Raw genomic sequence first — 15,153 nt, 5'->3', positions numbered from 1 at the left:
AAAGCGGTAGATGAACACAGTAACACTCATCGATAGCCACACAGGCAGCTATCAACCCATCGACCTCGGGGTCGTTTCCTTCATTGCACTAACTTACATCACCGGTGCGTTGCTGTATGCTCACACTAAGGAGGCAGCCATCGATGTGGCATAATGGCCTGTGTGATAGAGAAGCGCCGGCGGTTGGCGTCAAGTGTTTGAGAGATATTTGTCATGGCACTCTAAGAGCACATTGACATGTCACATGTACCACTTCTGAATGAGTGCTCATAGTGTAATAAAGCTAAACAAGTGTTCGAAAAGACATTAATTCAAGCATTTATGTGTCAGGTTTAGGTAGGAATCAATGCACCCAGTGTAACAGTCAGCTTTAACTATGCTAGCCATTTCTTTTCTTTTGTTGATTGGTTTCTATAGATATTAGGTCAAACATTTTTTTTATTATCCGGTTTAATTTCCATTAACTTCAATACTGTTGCTGGCTGTGGGTAAAAGCCTTTGGCCAAATATATTTAAAGCAGACGATTAAAAAAAAAGGAAATATGAGAATGACTATTTTTTATTGAATGGTACTTCAAGTTCAAAGTGTTTTTCGGTTGTAGGAATGGGATGATTGCACTAATAGGCTTCGTAAGGAAATACGATAGTAATAATTTGTTACTGTTGTACATACTGTTTAGCAAATTGTAAAACAACTTAAGTAAAAGCGCGGGAGGACTTAGTTTTAAATTGATATGTGCACTAGTGGTTGTTTTTTACTGTATTCTCGCAAACTTGACAGCTTCCTCCTAATTTCCCTGGGCCCTCTCACATTCAATTCCCCACTCTCAAGCACCCAGTCCTCACAAGAAAGAAAACCCTAATTTTTCTTGTTTTCTATATATTACACCACTCCTTTTTGCTAATCTCCAGTTTATAGTCACTTAAATAGAAATAGTTTATTACTGTACAGTCAAAATCATGTGAAGATTATGTCTGAAAATGTTTGAAATATTTGGTACCTACTATGTTTAATTTGGGTTATATATGCAAATAATTCTGATATAAAAAAATCTCATGCAAAGGTCTTGAAATTAGTTCACCAGGTACTATTTCTTGAATTTTTTTCTTGTGACAGCAAAATTAAATGTAAATGCACTTCCGCTGACAGGCACCTATAAAAAAAAATTCTAGAACGTTTAATATCACTGCATTCATGAACTCTGGGGTATTGTACGATTGCCATTAGGGGGGAAAGCTCATTTTAGCATGTTATGTACAAATTCAATTGTATACATTCAATAGCATTAAGTGAATTAGAAGCATGTTTATATCTAAAATGCTAATGTGAGAGATTTGAATGGTGTGTACAACCTCTCTCTCTCTCTCTCTCTCTCTCTCTCTCCCCCCCCCCCCCCACCAGAAAGCAGCATCAAGTGGGTTGCTGGATTATTATTGTCTGGTAGATCAGGGAAACTTGTCCAGATCTGGAGAAGATGGAATAGTCAGAGGATTTTGGTATTCCAAGCTTGTAGTAACCCTGTGATGGCAAAGTAGGTAAATAATGTTTAAAAACGGTAAATATTTACTTGGGCGGTATTTCCGAAAAAAAATGTTAAAAATCCGAAAATACCTTTATATAATGCTCTTCAACTTCCTCTTTTCATTAAAAGCGGCGGAGATTAGAAATTCCAAATACTTTAGGAGATATCGAATTTTTAAATTTCAGCACAAAACCAGCGCATTCTTGTGGCGTGCGTGCAACATTGTTTCTTGTTTACGTACAAGTATTTTTTTTTATTGGATAATGATGTCACGTGATTGTTCGTGATAGGCCAGAATTCAAATTAACTAATACGTGATTATTTAGTTCAATTATTGTTTAAAACGGTGTTTAATTACCGCCTCCAACTTAGGTGAGTTTTTAACGTTTCTAATTTTAAAGTCTTATTTGTTATTTTGATATTGTTGCGCAAGTAATAAGTAACAAAAAAATTTACGTCAGTTGTTACTGTACATCCTTTGTTACGGGTTTGTTAGGTAAGGTCAGTTACATTATAAATAATTTAAAACTAAGGAATAATTAAAATTAATTCACATTATTTTTAATATCACCTTAGTTTGAAAGTATTTATAATGTAACTGACCTGACCTAATCGACCATTTTAGTTTACTGTTCACCCTTTGTCCGGGTTTGTTTGGTCAGGTCAGTTACATTATAAATATGTACATTATTGTTAAGTGTCTCGCCTAGTCAGAGATTTTTTTTTGTGTTTAGCGAGGCGGGATGATGAGTGTTACGCTCGCTGGTGCTTCTAGTGCGGTATCGCCTGTAAGCACAAGGCTGTGGACTGGCGTGATCTCCTCATCGTGCACAGGACAGAAATAAAGATAAAGGTTTAACGCAAATCCCTTGAGTGCTCTTTCAAGAACCTGTACCTGGTGTTTCATGGCTGAAAAATATTCAGAAAACATATATTTTAGCAATTTTCACTCTTTTAAATATATAATTTAAAAACTAAATATGGAATCAAAACTCATCCACCCTCAGTGCATTCTTAAATGCTTCTCGCAAATAGAAACTACTAGGATATATTGATTAGTTTTAAAATGGCGTGGTTTTTGCCAGATGCTCTGCACACCGTTTGTGCGCCCAGGTAGGTGTGACCCTTAAAGTGTGGCAGGCAATACGGCACAGTGGTAAGATGATGATCTCGTTTTGTGAAGCATCCAGGTCCAGCCATAATCATTTCGGTGTTCATTTTCAGGCAATTTCAGGAGTGACTAATTCACCAATTCTTGATTATTTAGTGTGGGTTTATATTTGCATTTAATTATCTCGCTGTCTTTGAGGTCAAAATAAAAAGTATTAATTGCAATATATCTTGTCGAATTGCTTGTAGTACATCTATCGCCAAAATGAGGGAAAATCTTTCTCTGATGATACAGTTCATATTATAAATTTTGATAACATAAATAAGCTACACACACTATTTTGTGTTTTGGTTAGTAGTTTTTTTCTTCTTTTGTTTCAGACCTCATGGCTCTGAAAGGAATCCAGGTTATCGAGCTTGGCGGCTTGGCTCCAGCACCGTTCTGCGGGATGATTCTAGCTGACTTCGGAGCAACAGTCATAAGAGTAACAAAGGTTATACAGTCTTTAATCTGGCAACCTTAGGTTTGGTACACTCCGTAAAAACGACACTGATCGAGTCGCTTGCATTTGGAATTTTTTCAGGCGTATTCATGCATTAGTTGGTGGATGGGACGTGATAACAGAGAATTATTTTGGGCAGTAACATTCATGTGCATTTAATCTTGCCATAGAGCAACGTTTTACAAACTGTTTTAAATACCACTTTAAAATACCCATTTAAACTACGACGTTCAATAATTGCTCAGAATTTGCTAATCCAGCAGTGCTGTGGTCCCGAGAGTGCTGAATTAAAGAGCCTTTTCTTTAGTTATCCCCATTTTCAGTTAATAATTTTATAAATTTTAAATTGACATATGGTGTAGGCCTTCTAAAACTTTATAAAAATTTCTTATGGTATTTTTATATCACTTGAGTGTTTAGTAATTTTACTTCATGCTAATAACACTGTATATACAAACATTTTTCAGCTTGATCAATTTACCAGAAATTTAGTATATAGGACAGTAAAACACAAATTGAATCTATAAAAAACTGTTGTAATAATACAGTATTTTCAAAGAAGTAGGGTAGGCGGCAAGAAAATATATTTGTAATCCTTGAAACTGTTTGGATTAGGTCTGAAGAAGAAGAAAACAGTGAGTATGCTTTTCTAATTGAATTAACTCTCACAATTTTTTAGATAGATTTTTACTTGAAGAAAAAAAATCTAACTTCAACTAGATGCATACGAAAAGTTTTGCGAGCTGGGCTCCGTTCGATGGGAACGCGTTGCTCGGAATGGACCACCAGAGCCAAATAGCGTAGACTTGGCACTGCCTGGTTACACAACTGTTATAATGTCAATGATGCCGGTGCGTGTGTCAATGTACCGCTTGCTAATCTCTAAGCGGTCAATGTTCAAGTTGTTTAGATATTTTAATAACTATGTATAAGCTTCACTTGTTTACACACAATACAGTATAAAGTTAATACTAAATGCAGCTTGGGCTGCCATCACGACATGCTACCTGTTTATTATCAGGTTGGCCCAACTTAACATCTTATTATACCATCTGCAACAGTCAGCATATATTGAACGGGTATAGCACTCGAATAAAAATGCTGCACCCAAGGAGATCCGATGCATTGCCTTCCCCTACCACCTCTTCAAGTCCTCTTACCCCTTGCGCTCCTTGCCTCCACGCGGACAGCTGGCGAGACATTCGGCCCGCACTATAGCTGTCTACCGGTGACCTCAGCTTCTATTGGCGAGACAGGATGTCCACATTCTGGAAAGCCTGGGGAATGTCACGGAAGTTTAAATTGGTCGGGAAAAGCCAGGGAACTTACTTGATAATCTAGAAAAGTCATGGAAATTTCTTAGTGAAGTAATTTGAGGGAAAATGCCATGCTCCAGACTTTGAACACTTTTTTTTTCAGATGGGCGAAGTCAGGGACCACAATGTTTCTAAGTAACAAAGCAACTCATTAACCAGTTTTAAATGAGTCAACTATGGCTCAATTTTTGGTGATTGAATATGCAAAATGAGAGAGTAGCCATGTCATTAGACATGTATTAGGATTGAAAAAAAACCATAAGCAGTGGGACATAGACTAGAGATCTACCTGTCATAAGTGTATATTTTTATCTAAGAATTTCAGGTTTCAAAGAAGCACTAAAGGGTCCTCAGAGATAGATATATATATATATATATATATATATATATAATATATATAATATATATATATATAATATATATAATATATATATATATATAATATATATAATATATATATATATATATAAAACTAGTTTTCAAGAATCATCTTGAAGTGTTTTCAGAATTTCCCTTTTTTTTTTTTTTTTTTTTTCCTTTTCAGACAGCACCAAGGATGAGTGACCAAAATTTCTAAAAGGGTGCGCCACCGTTGGGTGACCAGAATTACTCTATGGAGTATATTTCCTAAAATGCCAAAATCTCTGATGTAAAATGTATTATAGTTGGGCGCCTCGAAAACTCTATAAAGTACTAGTGTTGTGATTGTGTATGTAGCATAACTACTAACCTCTACAGAATATTAAATAAAATATGTCTTGTTACGCTGGTAGTGAAAGTAAATTATTCTCAGGTTGTATGTACTGGTGTAGTTTGACTCTGTGTGAATATCAGAAAATAAAATGTCGTATATTTTCTTAGCAGTATGTCTCCTTCTCTTTGGTGTAAATATTCTGACCTTAAAATCAACAAATATAATGACTAAAACAATATTCTTTAACTGGTAGTGTGTTTAAAAGCATTAACTTCTCTATGGCTGCTGATCTCAGTGTAATAAAAATTAATTATTCTTTCAAGACAGCCAAAGCTAAATAATTCTTTCTCTCTGGTTTAACATACACATGATATACAAGTATGGTTATCAATCGGAAAAATAAAGATATAATGAAAATTTAACTTTTTACTAGGGTCAAAATTATGGTTGTATGGGTGACAATACTCTTTTGCAACATATTCAAATGTAACATGAAAAGTGACAGAGTCAATGATTAGCTAGCAACATACAAACACCTTTGGGACAATTATTCATATTTAAATAGGTTTTTCATTAAACAAAATTTCAATATCAGTTATACTTAAATGTCTTTCAGAATTAATTACGTTTTACGTAATTGAATCACTGAATAATGGTTTGGTTATCAGTCAATATTTTAAATTTTATTGAAACACATTTTACCTGGCAAATTAGTCTTTTTTTTGTTACTACTAGCTCAGTCTCTTTCGGTAGATCAATCTATCTCAAGACTTCTGGACCTGGGGCTATTCTTTAAACATTCAAGACAATTAATGACTTTAACAGACTTTAACTTCGATCTAGTACATATTACTGCTCAATGTAAATTAACCAGGTCCAGTATGTACAAGCTACAAGTCTTTAAGTCGTTAAGTAGTATTAAGTTGGTTTTGCAAGTTTCAAATTAGGTCTTGATCGTAAACATCATGGTTTAAGATATCTTGACATTAGAATAGGACAGGTAACTTCTCGCTGTTCTTGTTAATTCGGGATAGGGCAGACAAACCTCGTCGCGTCGTTACAAGACCAAGAGGCTGTGGAAAACCTCTCCGAACCCCTGTCTCTCCTCCGATGTTGCTGGTTAGATCTCAGTCTCTCCTCCGATGTCGCTGGTTGGGTCTCCGTCTCGATGCACCTCCTCTCGTGCTGCTGGTACTCCCGCAGGACTGGCGTCGGTCACCTGGAGTCGTCTAGAAGGCTGATGTCCTTCGGTACACCGTCTACGATGCCGTCTACAGCCGTCGAACTCCTTCCATCTCGAAGATTGATAGTCGTTTCCTTTTTTTCTTCTTAATTAGTCGTTGATCTAGTTCTATTTAGGCTATTAGTCAAAAACCTATCGTCGTCGTCGATTCTTTAGTAGAGCTCCGAACATCGGTAACTACCTCTTCTTCATTGCGTAGTTCCGGGCATTTCTTACAAAATCATCATTTTCACGTATATTCTAGCTATTCAGTCGTCGTTCCAATGTTTTACGTGATATTCTTATATTCATTTATGACTAAATCACGGAGCTCTCTCTCTCTCTAATCATTCTCCCATGATAGTAGAACAGAAACTAAAGTTCCAATTTGTTTTAAACAGTTAAAGTTTTCTGTATTGAACACACTCCGAAATCTCACTGGAAATTACTAAATTGTTTAAATAAAATATATGCGCAGTCCAATCACATATCCTCTTTCCTCAGTCATGACCCAAAAACAATATTAAAATGTGCAAGCTCATTTCCTATTCGTCGCCGTTTAACAAATGTTTGCAAAGACATTTCATAAAATTATTACTTAGATAAAACAAGATAAAACATGAAAATATTAAAGAGTAAAACCAAATTGACCTGACCATAGAGAGACAATACTTGTAAATATAATTCATAACAGGGCTAAGACAAAGTCATAGAGGTAAGAAGTAAAAATAATAAACATAAAATTCCTTTCTATTGAGGGCTTCTCAAATACCTCTATAATCTGTTTGAAATATTTCCGAGGGAGAATTCCCCGTCCTTCCGCTGTAATCCCTAGAATCGGTCTAGCCTAAATATATTCTTATAACTAACTTCACCCCTCTTCTACAAACCTGGCTACGGCCATGTTTTAGTGCCTAAGTCATACACACTGTAAAATGGCAAATAAAAGGTTCTGTTTTAACCAGTCAGCTGTAGGCGGAGTGTCTTAATTTATTTTAGAAACTTGCAGAAGAGTAACTTATTTTTAAAAAATTTATAAGGGAAATTTGTAATTTTGTCATGAAAAGTCATGGAAAAACCAGGAAATTTTTTCTACAGATATGAGTGGACATCCTTTGAAAGTACATACATACAAGAAATTGAAAAATGTGTGTTACAAAAGTTATAATTTTTTTTTTTTTCAAACCAGATTGGTGAAAGGCTTGGAATGGACTCGCTAGCAAATGGGAAGAAAATACTGGCCCTTAACTTGAAGTCCCAGAAAGGACAAGATGTACTGTGCCAGTTGAGCAAAGTTTCGGATGTGCTTATAGAGCCATTTAGACCTGGTACGTAGATATTACTATCCACAGCATTTACATTAATTATGTATCATTTAGGTAAAACTTTTGATGTGAGTGTGCTTCCTCAAAACTTCACAACTCAAAATGTTTCTTTATGGGTTGACATAAGTTATTTTGCTTCTATTTTTTTTTATAATGAAATACATTGAAATTATAGCTATAATAAAGAGTTAATGAAAGGTTTAACAATTTGAAAGTGTTGTTTTAATTTTTTTTTTGAAACCTCTTTAAGGTCAGTTTGTAGTTAAACCTTGGCATAAACTAAGAGCAAGTAATGGAGTAATATACAGTTTTGAATTAACAGATTTAGAATGTTATTAAACTCTTCATTTTTAGGATAATACTCATAATTTAAAAAAAAAATTGTTTGCCCAAAATCCTAGAAACCAAAAGTTTTTCAGGGTTTTGGGAAAACTGGGTTTTGCTTGGTTCCAATATTTCATACCATACCTATTTCACACTCATGCTATTGATGTACCAAAACAGCCATGCAGTACTCATAGAAATTAGTACTGCCACATTTTTGCATCCCACAATTAGTTTTTAGATTGCAGTTTTTCCATACTGCATTTTCTTTTGCAGGTGTGATGGAAAAATTGGGCCTTGGCCCCAGCACGCTACTTGAAAAGAATCCGAGGCTGATTTACTCTCGTCTCACTGGTTTCGGGCAATCTGGTTACTACTCTAGGGCCGCTGGTCATGATATAAACTATGTTGCTGTGTCAGGCAAGTATTAAAGTTTATAATTAATGGTGAGTCAAATCCAATTTTTTTTCAAATCCAAATCTCGATCTCAAAGTGTCTGGGAAAAATTTATACATCAGCAAGAATACAGAAATATAAGTTTTGAAGGAACATTCACCCCAATATATATATATATATATATATATATATATATATATATATATATATATATATATATTTTAAATAAAAAACATATATATATTTTAAATAAAAAACATATATATATATATATTTTTTTAAATAAAAACATATTATTACATGTTTAGGATGTACACAATTTTCTTGTTTGTTCAAAATGTTCCCCTGAGATACTAAAGAAACATTCCTAAAGAATGTTACCAGATGGCTTCTGTAGAAATAAATCATGTTATTGTCAAACTGTGAGTTGCTAGCGTTTGAACTTCTGAATTTCCCCCTTCCTGAAATATATTTCTTAGAACATTTACCCGGGAATATGAAATTGTTAGAATATTAAAAATGTGTGGTGTTTCTTAAAAATACAGTACTTTCATTAACATCATGTAGTGCACGAAATTTATAACAACACGAAACACACACAGTATATTCTCAGTGTGTGATTTTCTACGGAATGTGTCACTCGTGATCTGAAATGTCCTGTGTAGTGTCCCTCTCTGTTAAATAATTAACTTCTGCCGTTAGCCTGATTTGTAGATTTGTAACATCTTGGCTCTCTGTACATGGCATTAGGTAGGAGTAATTTGGTGATTGTAGCGGAAGTCAAGGAACAAAAACGTGTAACAACGGTGCTGCCATTTGTAGCAGATGGCACAAACAAAGTTCACAAAGGCGAAGGGAAACTTTATACTACAGTAGAGTCCCACTAAACCGAGCCCCACTAATCCAAACCCCGCTAATCCGAACAGGGCTAGGATAAAAAAAATTTTTATATCATTTAAGAACTAAGAAAAGTAAAGAAAAACAAGTTTTTTCAAGTAATGTTGTACGTTTATTAATATGTACATGAGAAACTTATAATTTATCTATCTATCAATGTGAGTAATTAAAAATATTATGACGCTAAATATGTACGCTAAATAATAAAGGTGTATTTTTCGTCTGACCTTCCTTACATATTCGATATATCAGACACTAAATACGCCTCAAAAAGACAATATATGGCATTATATGACAAAATTCCGCCTAATCCGAACAGGGTTCGGTCCCAATTAGTTCGGATTAGCGGGATTCTACTGTATAAACTTAAATTAATTTTAACAAGATAAGCAGTATTTTGATAAGATTCCTTGTCTAAAATCTGGTCCAAGGCCGGGGTTTAGTATTTCTTCAAGTCTTTTCCCCTTCTATCAGAGCTGTTTCACATTATATAGTTTAAAATTCCAATCTGCTAATCAAATGATTCCATAGTCGATGCAACTTTTTTATTATTTAAAGTTATTAAAAAACATCACAAGTAGCACCAAGGGTGAAAATATAAGAAAAATTCAATTATGTATTTATAATCTTTTAGGTGAAGATTTATATCTATTACGTCACAGAGCTCAAAAAGTGGTATGATAGCAGATTAATTTGTTTATAGCAAGTACTAGTAAATACCTACATAATTTTGGAAGTCATTGAAACAATCTTGTGGTCTGTACTTCTCACATACGCATCTAGGCATGATGGTATTTGCATCTCGCCCTGCTGTGAATCATTTGTGATCTATGTGATGCTAATGGGAAATATGACTCGCAGTGATGTGCTGGCACACAAAATTTATTATTACATGAAACATTGAGTGTTTAGATCATACGCCTCCCATTAATTGTTTGAATCCTTGGTGGGTTTTTACTAGGGATGGGCCAATCAAATACCAAGTACTTAGTATTCAAATGATTCAATCTTCTAGGAAAAAAATTCAAAGAAAAATATAACAGTAAATTATAAAAAATTTAACACAGATAACCTCTGAACTTTACAAGGTCAATTTTTTCTTCATACCTATCCTGTTAATATTCCCCAAGATAGTGTGCTTTTAACATGTAAATATATAAATAAAATTATAGTATGTAATGATTCTAGAAACTTAGTATGTGTAACAAACATTTAAAGGGTTGAATGTTACACCTTTTATAATATTTTTAATTTCTTTTGCATTTTTTTATTTTTGACCCTTGAGACATAGACTCCTGATTTGAGGGGTATATTCGATATACCCTTTGGGACTCAAATTTGAGATTCAGATTTGAAAAAATTAGGATGTGTCCCATCGCTAGTTTGTAACCTAATTTTTTGCAAGTGGGTAACATGGCGGACGTTGTGTTGAGCCGGTTTGCGGTTTGGTTTTCTTGGGGCGCTGCGGTTTGCTCCCCCACCCGTGCCGTGCATTCCGTCACCACCCCATTCACATCTTGTCTGCGCTCACGCCCCTAGCGTTCTCAATGTTGACGAGATGTTAAGCCCCTACTCACTCGTCGATGCGCAGGTTTGCTGTCGCTGCTCGGACGCAAAGGCAGCAAGCCGACCGCGCCGGTCAACTTGATAGCCGACTTCGGAGGAGGGGGCCTGATGTGTGCGTTCGGGATTGTCGCCGCCCTCTTGGAGCGGACGTCCTCGGGACGCGGCCAGGTCGTGGATGCCAACATGGTCGAAGGATCTGCGTACCTGGGCAGCTGGCTCTTCCGGTCCCAAAAATTGCCATTTTGGGGTCAGCCCAGGGGCAGTAACATGTGAGTTAAATTTTAGTTATAGTCTCGTACTCTCTACATTTGTAGGTTATTCAGGCATACCAGATCACTGAAAACTGATATGCTACGTACAGATTTTTTTGCTGAACATCTTAAATATAAAAAAAAGAAAAAAACCTTGCCAAATATTGAGCTTATGTCCAGTATGTAGCAGATTAAATGCAGTTGTACCAGAGTTCCTAATTTCACCCATTCTGTAGAAGTGTACTTACGTGTTTTCTGATCCTCACACACAAGATACTGTTAAATGACTTAAGATAAGATACATCATTCATTATATTGTGTGCCATATAACTATTATGGCACTTGAGTTAGTTGACTACTCTGCAGGTCACCTGGCATGGTTTACTTTTGCCAAAGTTGATTACGCTGGTAGATATGGTTGTGAGTGGAGGTTTTGTCGTTATGCACAGAGGCTTAAGGTGATGGAACCTCCAATATTACAATAGGCTCCAAATCACTTGCGTACAACTCAGTGCTCATAAATTGAGTCATGGCAGGTTGCTGGGATCATTACCAGGTCTTGCCGTAGGGTACGGAAAACCAGGGGGATAGTCGTGTGTTCCCGAATGTGCTTGCTTCTCGCTTTTGGCCTGGGTGAAATTGGTTTCATCTTCTGTCTACACTCGGGGCCTGGAATGGTCATTTGGTGACTAATAACAGGACTTATTTCGGACCTTCTAATAAATTATGCTTAAAATGTTTTTATACATTATAAGCAAATATAAACATATGACATCTACTATTTGCAAGAAAATTTCAATCTTACTGTTAGAAATGTTAATTGTTTTCAGAAATAACTTCTATATTCTTATTCTTTAAGTGAAAGTCTCTAAATGATTATTTTTTAATGTGTGGCTATAAACTGAGTGAAGTGTAAAAAAAAAACACGCAGAAAAAGGATGATGGAAGGTAAGATTTGAGAGTTTCAGGAACTTTACTGGTTATTTCAGAACTTTCGTGACAACCGGATGTGAAAAAACATTTCTAGTGGTGGTAAAAAATCATCATTTATCCAGGTACACTGTCCCGGGTGAAAACCAGCATGTACAAGAGATGCTGTATTACTAAACTTTGATTACACATTGTCCTGCCAAGGTTGCCGACACATTAAAGCACAGCAGATCCAAACTAATTGTTAAAATCTTTAGAGTAGGAAGATAGTATTTGCGTTGATAAAGTACAGTGCCAATATGATTGATGTTTTCTTGTATGTGTGTGTGTTACAATTTTGGGGGTTTAAATTTCAGTTTTTGTGAAGACTAAGATAGTCATCGTTGTAATATTTCAGTCTTGATACCGGAGCCCACTTCTACGATACGTACGAGACCAAAGACGGGAAGTACATGGCCGTGGGGGCCATCGAACCCCAGTTCTACTCGGCCCTGCTGAAGGGCCTGGACCTGCCCGAGAACACGCCCAACTGGGCAGACTTCGAGGGAGGGAAGGAGACGTTCGCCCGGAGGTTCCTGGAGAAGACGCAGGAGGAGTGGTGCCGCGTGTTCGATGGGACGGACGCGTGCGTCACCCCGGTCCTGGCGCTCCCCGAGGCGGCGGAGCACCCCCACAACGCGGGCCGACGGGCGTTCCTCGAGTGCGAGGATGGCAGCGTGGCCCCTGCGGCCGCCCCGCGCCTCAGCCGCAGCCCGGCGGCATCGCTGGCCTCCCTCCCCCTCCCCCGCCAGGCCCAGCACACGGCCCAGATACTGAGGTCCCTCGGCTACCCAGACCCAGAGATTACACAACTGGAGGAAGAAGGTGTTATCGAAACCGTAACCCCACTGTCAAAATATTGACGAACAACGTGGATTGCTACGGTACTGGAAAAAACAGGCTTTCCACACAAATTTGTAACAAAACCCCTCTGAATAATTTTCCATGACCAAAATTACAAAAAATTCTGTCAATATTTTTTTTTTTGAAAATCACCCATCTATTTGGCAATTTCCTGAAAGTAATAAAACAAAACCCAGCCTCCACAATCCCCACAGCTGGCCTATTTCCAACAGAACTTTGCATACACCATTTTAATGTTTATACCACATAAAAAAAAAATGCTGTCAGTTTGCATGAATGCAGTCTGGACTATGATTTTTAAATAATTTGAAATAACTTTCCTGACTTTCCAGAATGTAGACAGCCTGTGAAATCATGTTATGTATGTGAGTTAGGTTCACTAAGGAAGCATTAATGACTATGTACAAATATAACTTTTGTATGGTACTGTTTGTAGAGAGATATTTACAGAAATATAATATATTTTTTTATGAATATACTTTTATATTTTATCTTCTGGTAGACATATTTGATTGTTTTCAAACAAAACTGCTCTAGTTGGAGGAAAAAAAACAAACGAAATTATTTATATATTATGTAGCCAGGAAGGTTTATCCTCGTGCAATTATGAAGTAACGGTTGAATATCATGAATCGTCATCTCTGGTTTACAACAGAGAGGGCAGGTAAAGATTTTGCATGTTATTCTCTTGACATCCCAGTAAGGGTTCTTTTACAATAGTAGAAAAGATTTTCTCTCTGGCAATGATTATATATACGATTTACAAAATTAGCATTACCTTAATGTGTCAATTATATTTTTATGATTGTGGTAAAAAGTAAAAACCAGATGAAACAAAAATCACTTACATGGTAAAAAATTGGTTGTCTGTAAAGTCGGTTTACGGACGATAGTTTAATGTGACGTCATAACAAAACATTGATGAAATGATTGCATACTTTTATGAATAAAATTGAATCATTTTTATTGAATTATCACTATTTTGTATGGATACAAAGAAGGAGTGAAATGAAATCTACAATTTAATTAATAAATTTACTTTTATTTGCACTCATTAATTCAAATATGTTTATTACTTTAACGAACAGATTATTTTAAATTTAACTTTTGTACATGTTTGCTATTTATTATTTAACTTCAAGATCGTCGAGAATGCTTTACGCTTTTTCGCAATTACACATTTAACGAAGAAGTTTGTTCGTTGTGAAATTAAACGTAGAATTTAATAAAAATTGCCCTTGCAGTTAATAAAATAAGTATTAGTAAGTTTAAGAAAGAATTTCGGCTTTAATCTCCAACCCAGACGCTTGTGGTCTTAGTCGATAATATTTTACGTTTTTATGTCTTCCAGTGCTCAAAATGATATGTAAATGTGGCCCCGGGCACAAAATTTTATTTATAATTCATTAATAACGCCCCTCGCGATAAACAAAGGGAAATATGTATTAACGAGTGCCTGGTTGCTGCGGAAGCGGGTAGATTGCGCGATTCGTTCGGTTCGCGTCCGGTTCGAGTCTGTCAACGTAGATTGCAGAACCGTAGGGGAATAATATTATTTCGTTTTAATGATACGATTTTATAACAAATACGCATCCCAAATACACCAAACTTATTTATAATGTGTAACAATATTTTTTAAAACATTGTGCAAAAGATCCCGGGTGTAATTTGAATTATGTGTAACTGTAAAACACCATTGTTCGTTCAGAAACGTATTTGAAAATTCAACATTACTTTTAAATAACTGTACAGATTGTGTTGAAAATCGGTGGACGATCGTTAAATTACATAATATTAATAATTCAAACGACGAAAACATGATTGAAAAGTCAAATTGATGGTGGTTACAATCGAGTGGAAGAGAGATAGCCGGCGTTCGATTTATTAGACGTCACGTCAAAAATTTCAGGGATATATGTACAGTGTGCACTTTAAATCCGGCATTCTTAGGCTCTGCTAATTCTCACGGTCCAATTTTTTCCAGTGGGTTGCAAATTAGTTTAAAAATATAACTGTACATCCGTAGAGCTTCTTATTACAACTTGTTTCAAATAACATTGTACTATACATTACTTTTTTTTGGTATACCCATAAATAAAATGGTAATATCACAAATCCGACACAACTGCCAGATTAGAGAGCTTTATACTGTACAAATATTTTTTATCTCATATCTAGCACAGTCTATATTAA

General features: G+C 35.8%; 1 protein-coding gene across 2 annotated transcripts; it reads left to right on the top strand.

Moving 5' to 3' along the window:
- Positions 1-578: 578 nt before the first annotated feature.
- On the top strand, positions 579-13,434 carry LOC134538724 (alpha-methylacyl-CoA racemase). 2 transcript variants are annotated; one of them, XM_063380179.1, is made up of 6 exons: positions 579-646; positions 3,015-3,127; positions 7,558-7,696; positions 8,294-8,437; positions 10,902-11,145; positions 12,455-13,434. In XM_063380179.1, the coding sequence occupies exons 1-6, from the start codon at positions 610-612 to the stop codon at positions 12,957-12,959; spliced, it is 1,182 nt and encodes a 393-aa protein (XP_063236249.1). In that variant the 5' UTR covers positions 579-609; the 3' UTR covers positions 12,960-13,434. The 2 variants fall into 2 exon arrangements, with proteins under 2 accessions (XP_063236249.1, XP_063236250.1); XM_063380180.1 differs by lacking the exon at positions 579-646 and adding an exon at positions 2,258-2,376.
- Positions 13,435-15,153: the final 1,719 nt, after the last annotated feature.

The sequence above is a fragment of the Bacillus rossius genome, chromosome 14 (assembly GCF_032445375.1).
Source record: "Bacillus rossius redtenbacheri isolate Brsri chromosome 14, Brsri_v3, whole genome shotgun sequence".
NCBI lineage: Eukaryota > Metazoa > Arthropoda > Insecta > Phasmatodea > Bacillidae > Bacillus > Bacillus rossius.
Note: the sequence above shows the minus strand (reverse complement) of the source record. Positions and strands in the feature narration are given on the sequence as shown.

What these genes read in the sequence shown, in the direction of transcription:
- LOC134538724 (XM_063380179.1), top strand. Translation starts at nt 610, where the DNA reads ATGATTGCACTAATAGGCTTCGTAAGGAAATACGATA. An exon ending in CTTCGTAAGGAAATACGATA is followed by an intron (nt 647 to 3,014) that starts GTAATAATTTGT and finishes CTTTTGTTTCAG; the next exon opens with ACCTCATGGCTCTGAAAGGA. An exon ending in AAACTATGTTGCTGTGTCAG is followed by an intron (nt 8,438 to 10,901) that starts GCAAGTATTAAA and finishes GTCGATGCGCAG; the next exon opens with GTTTGCTGTCGCTGCTCGGA.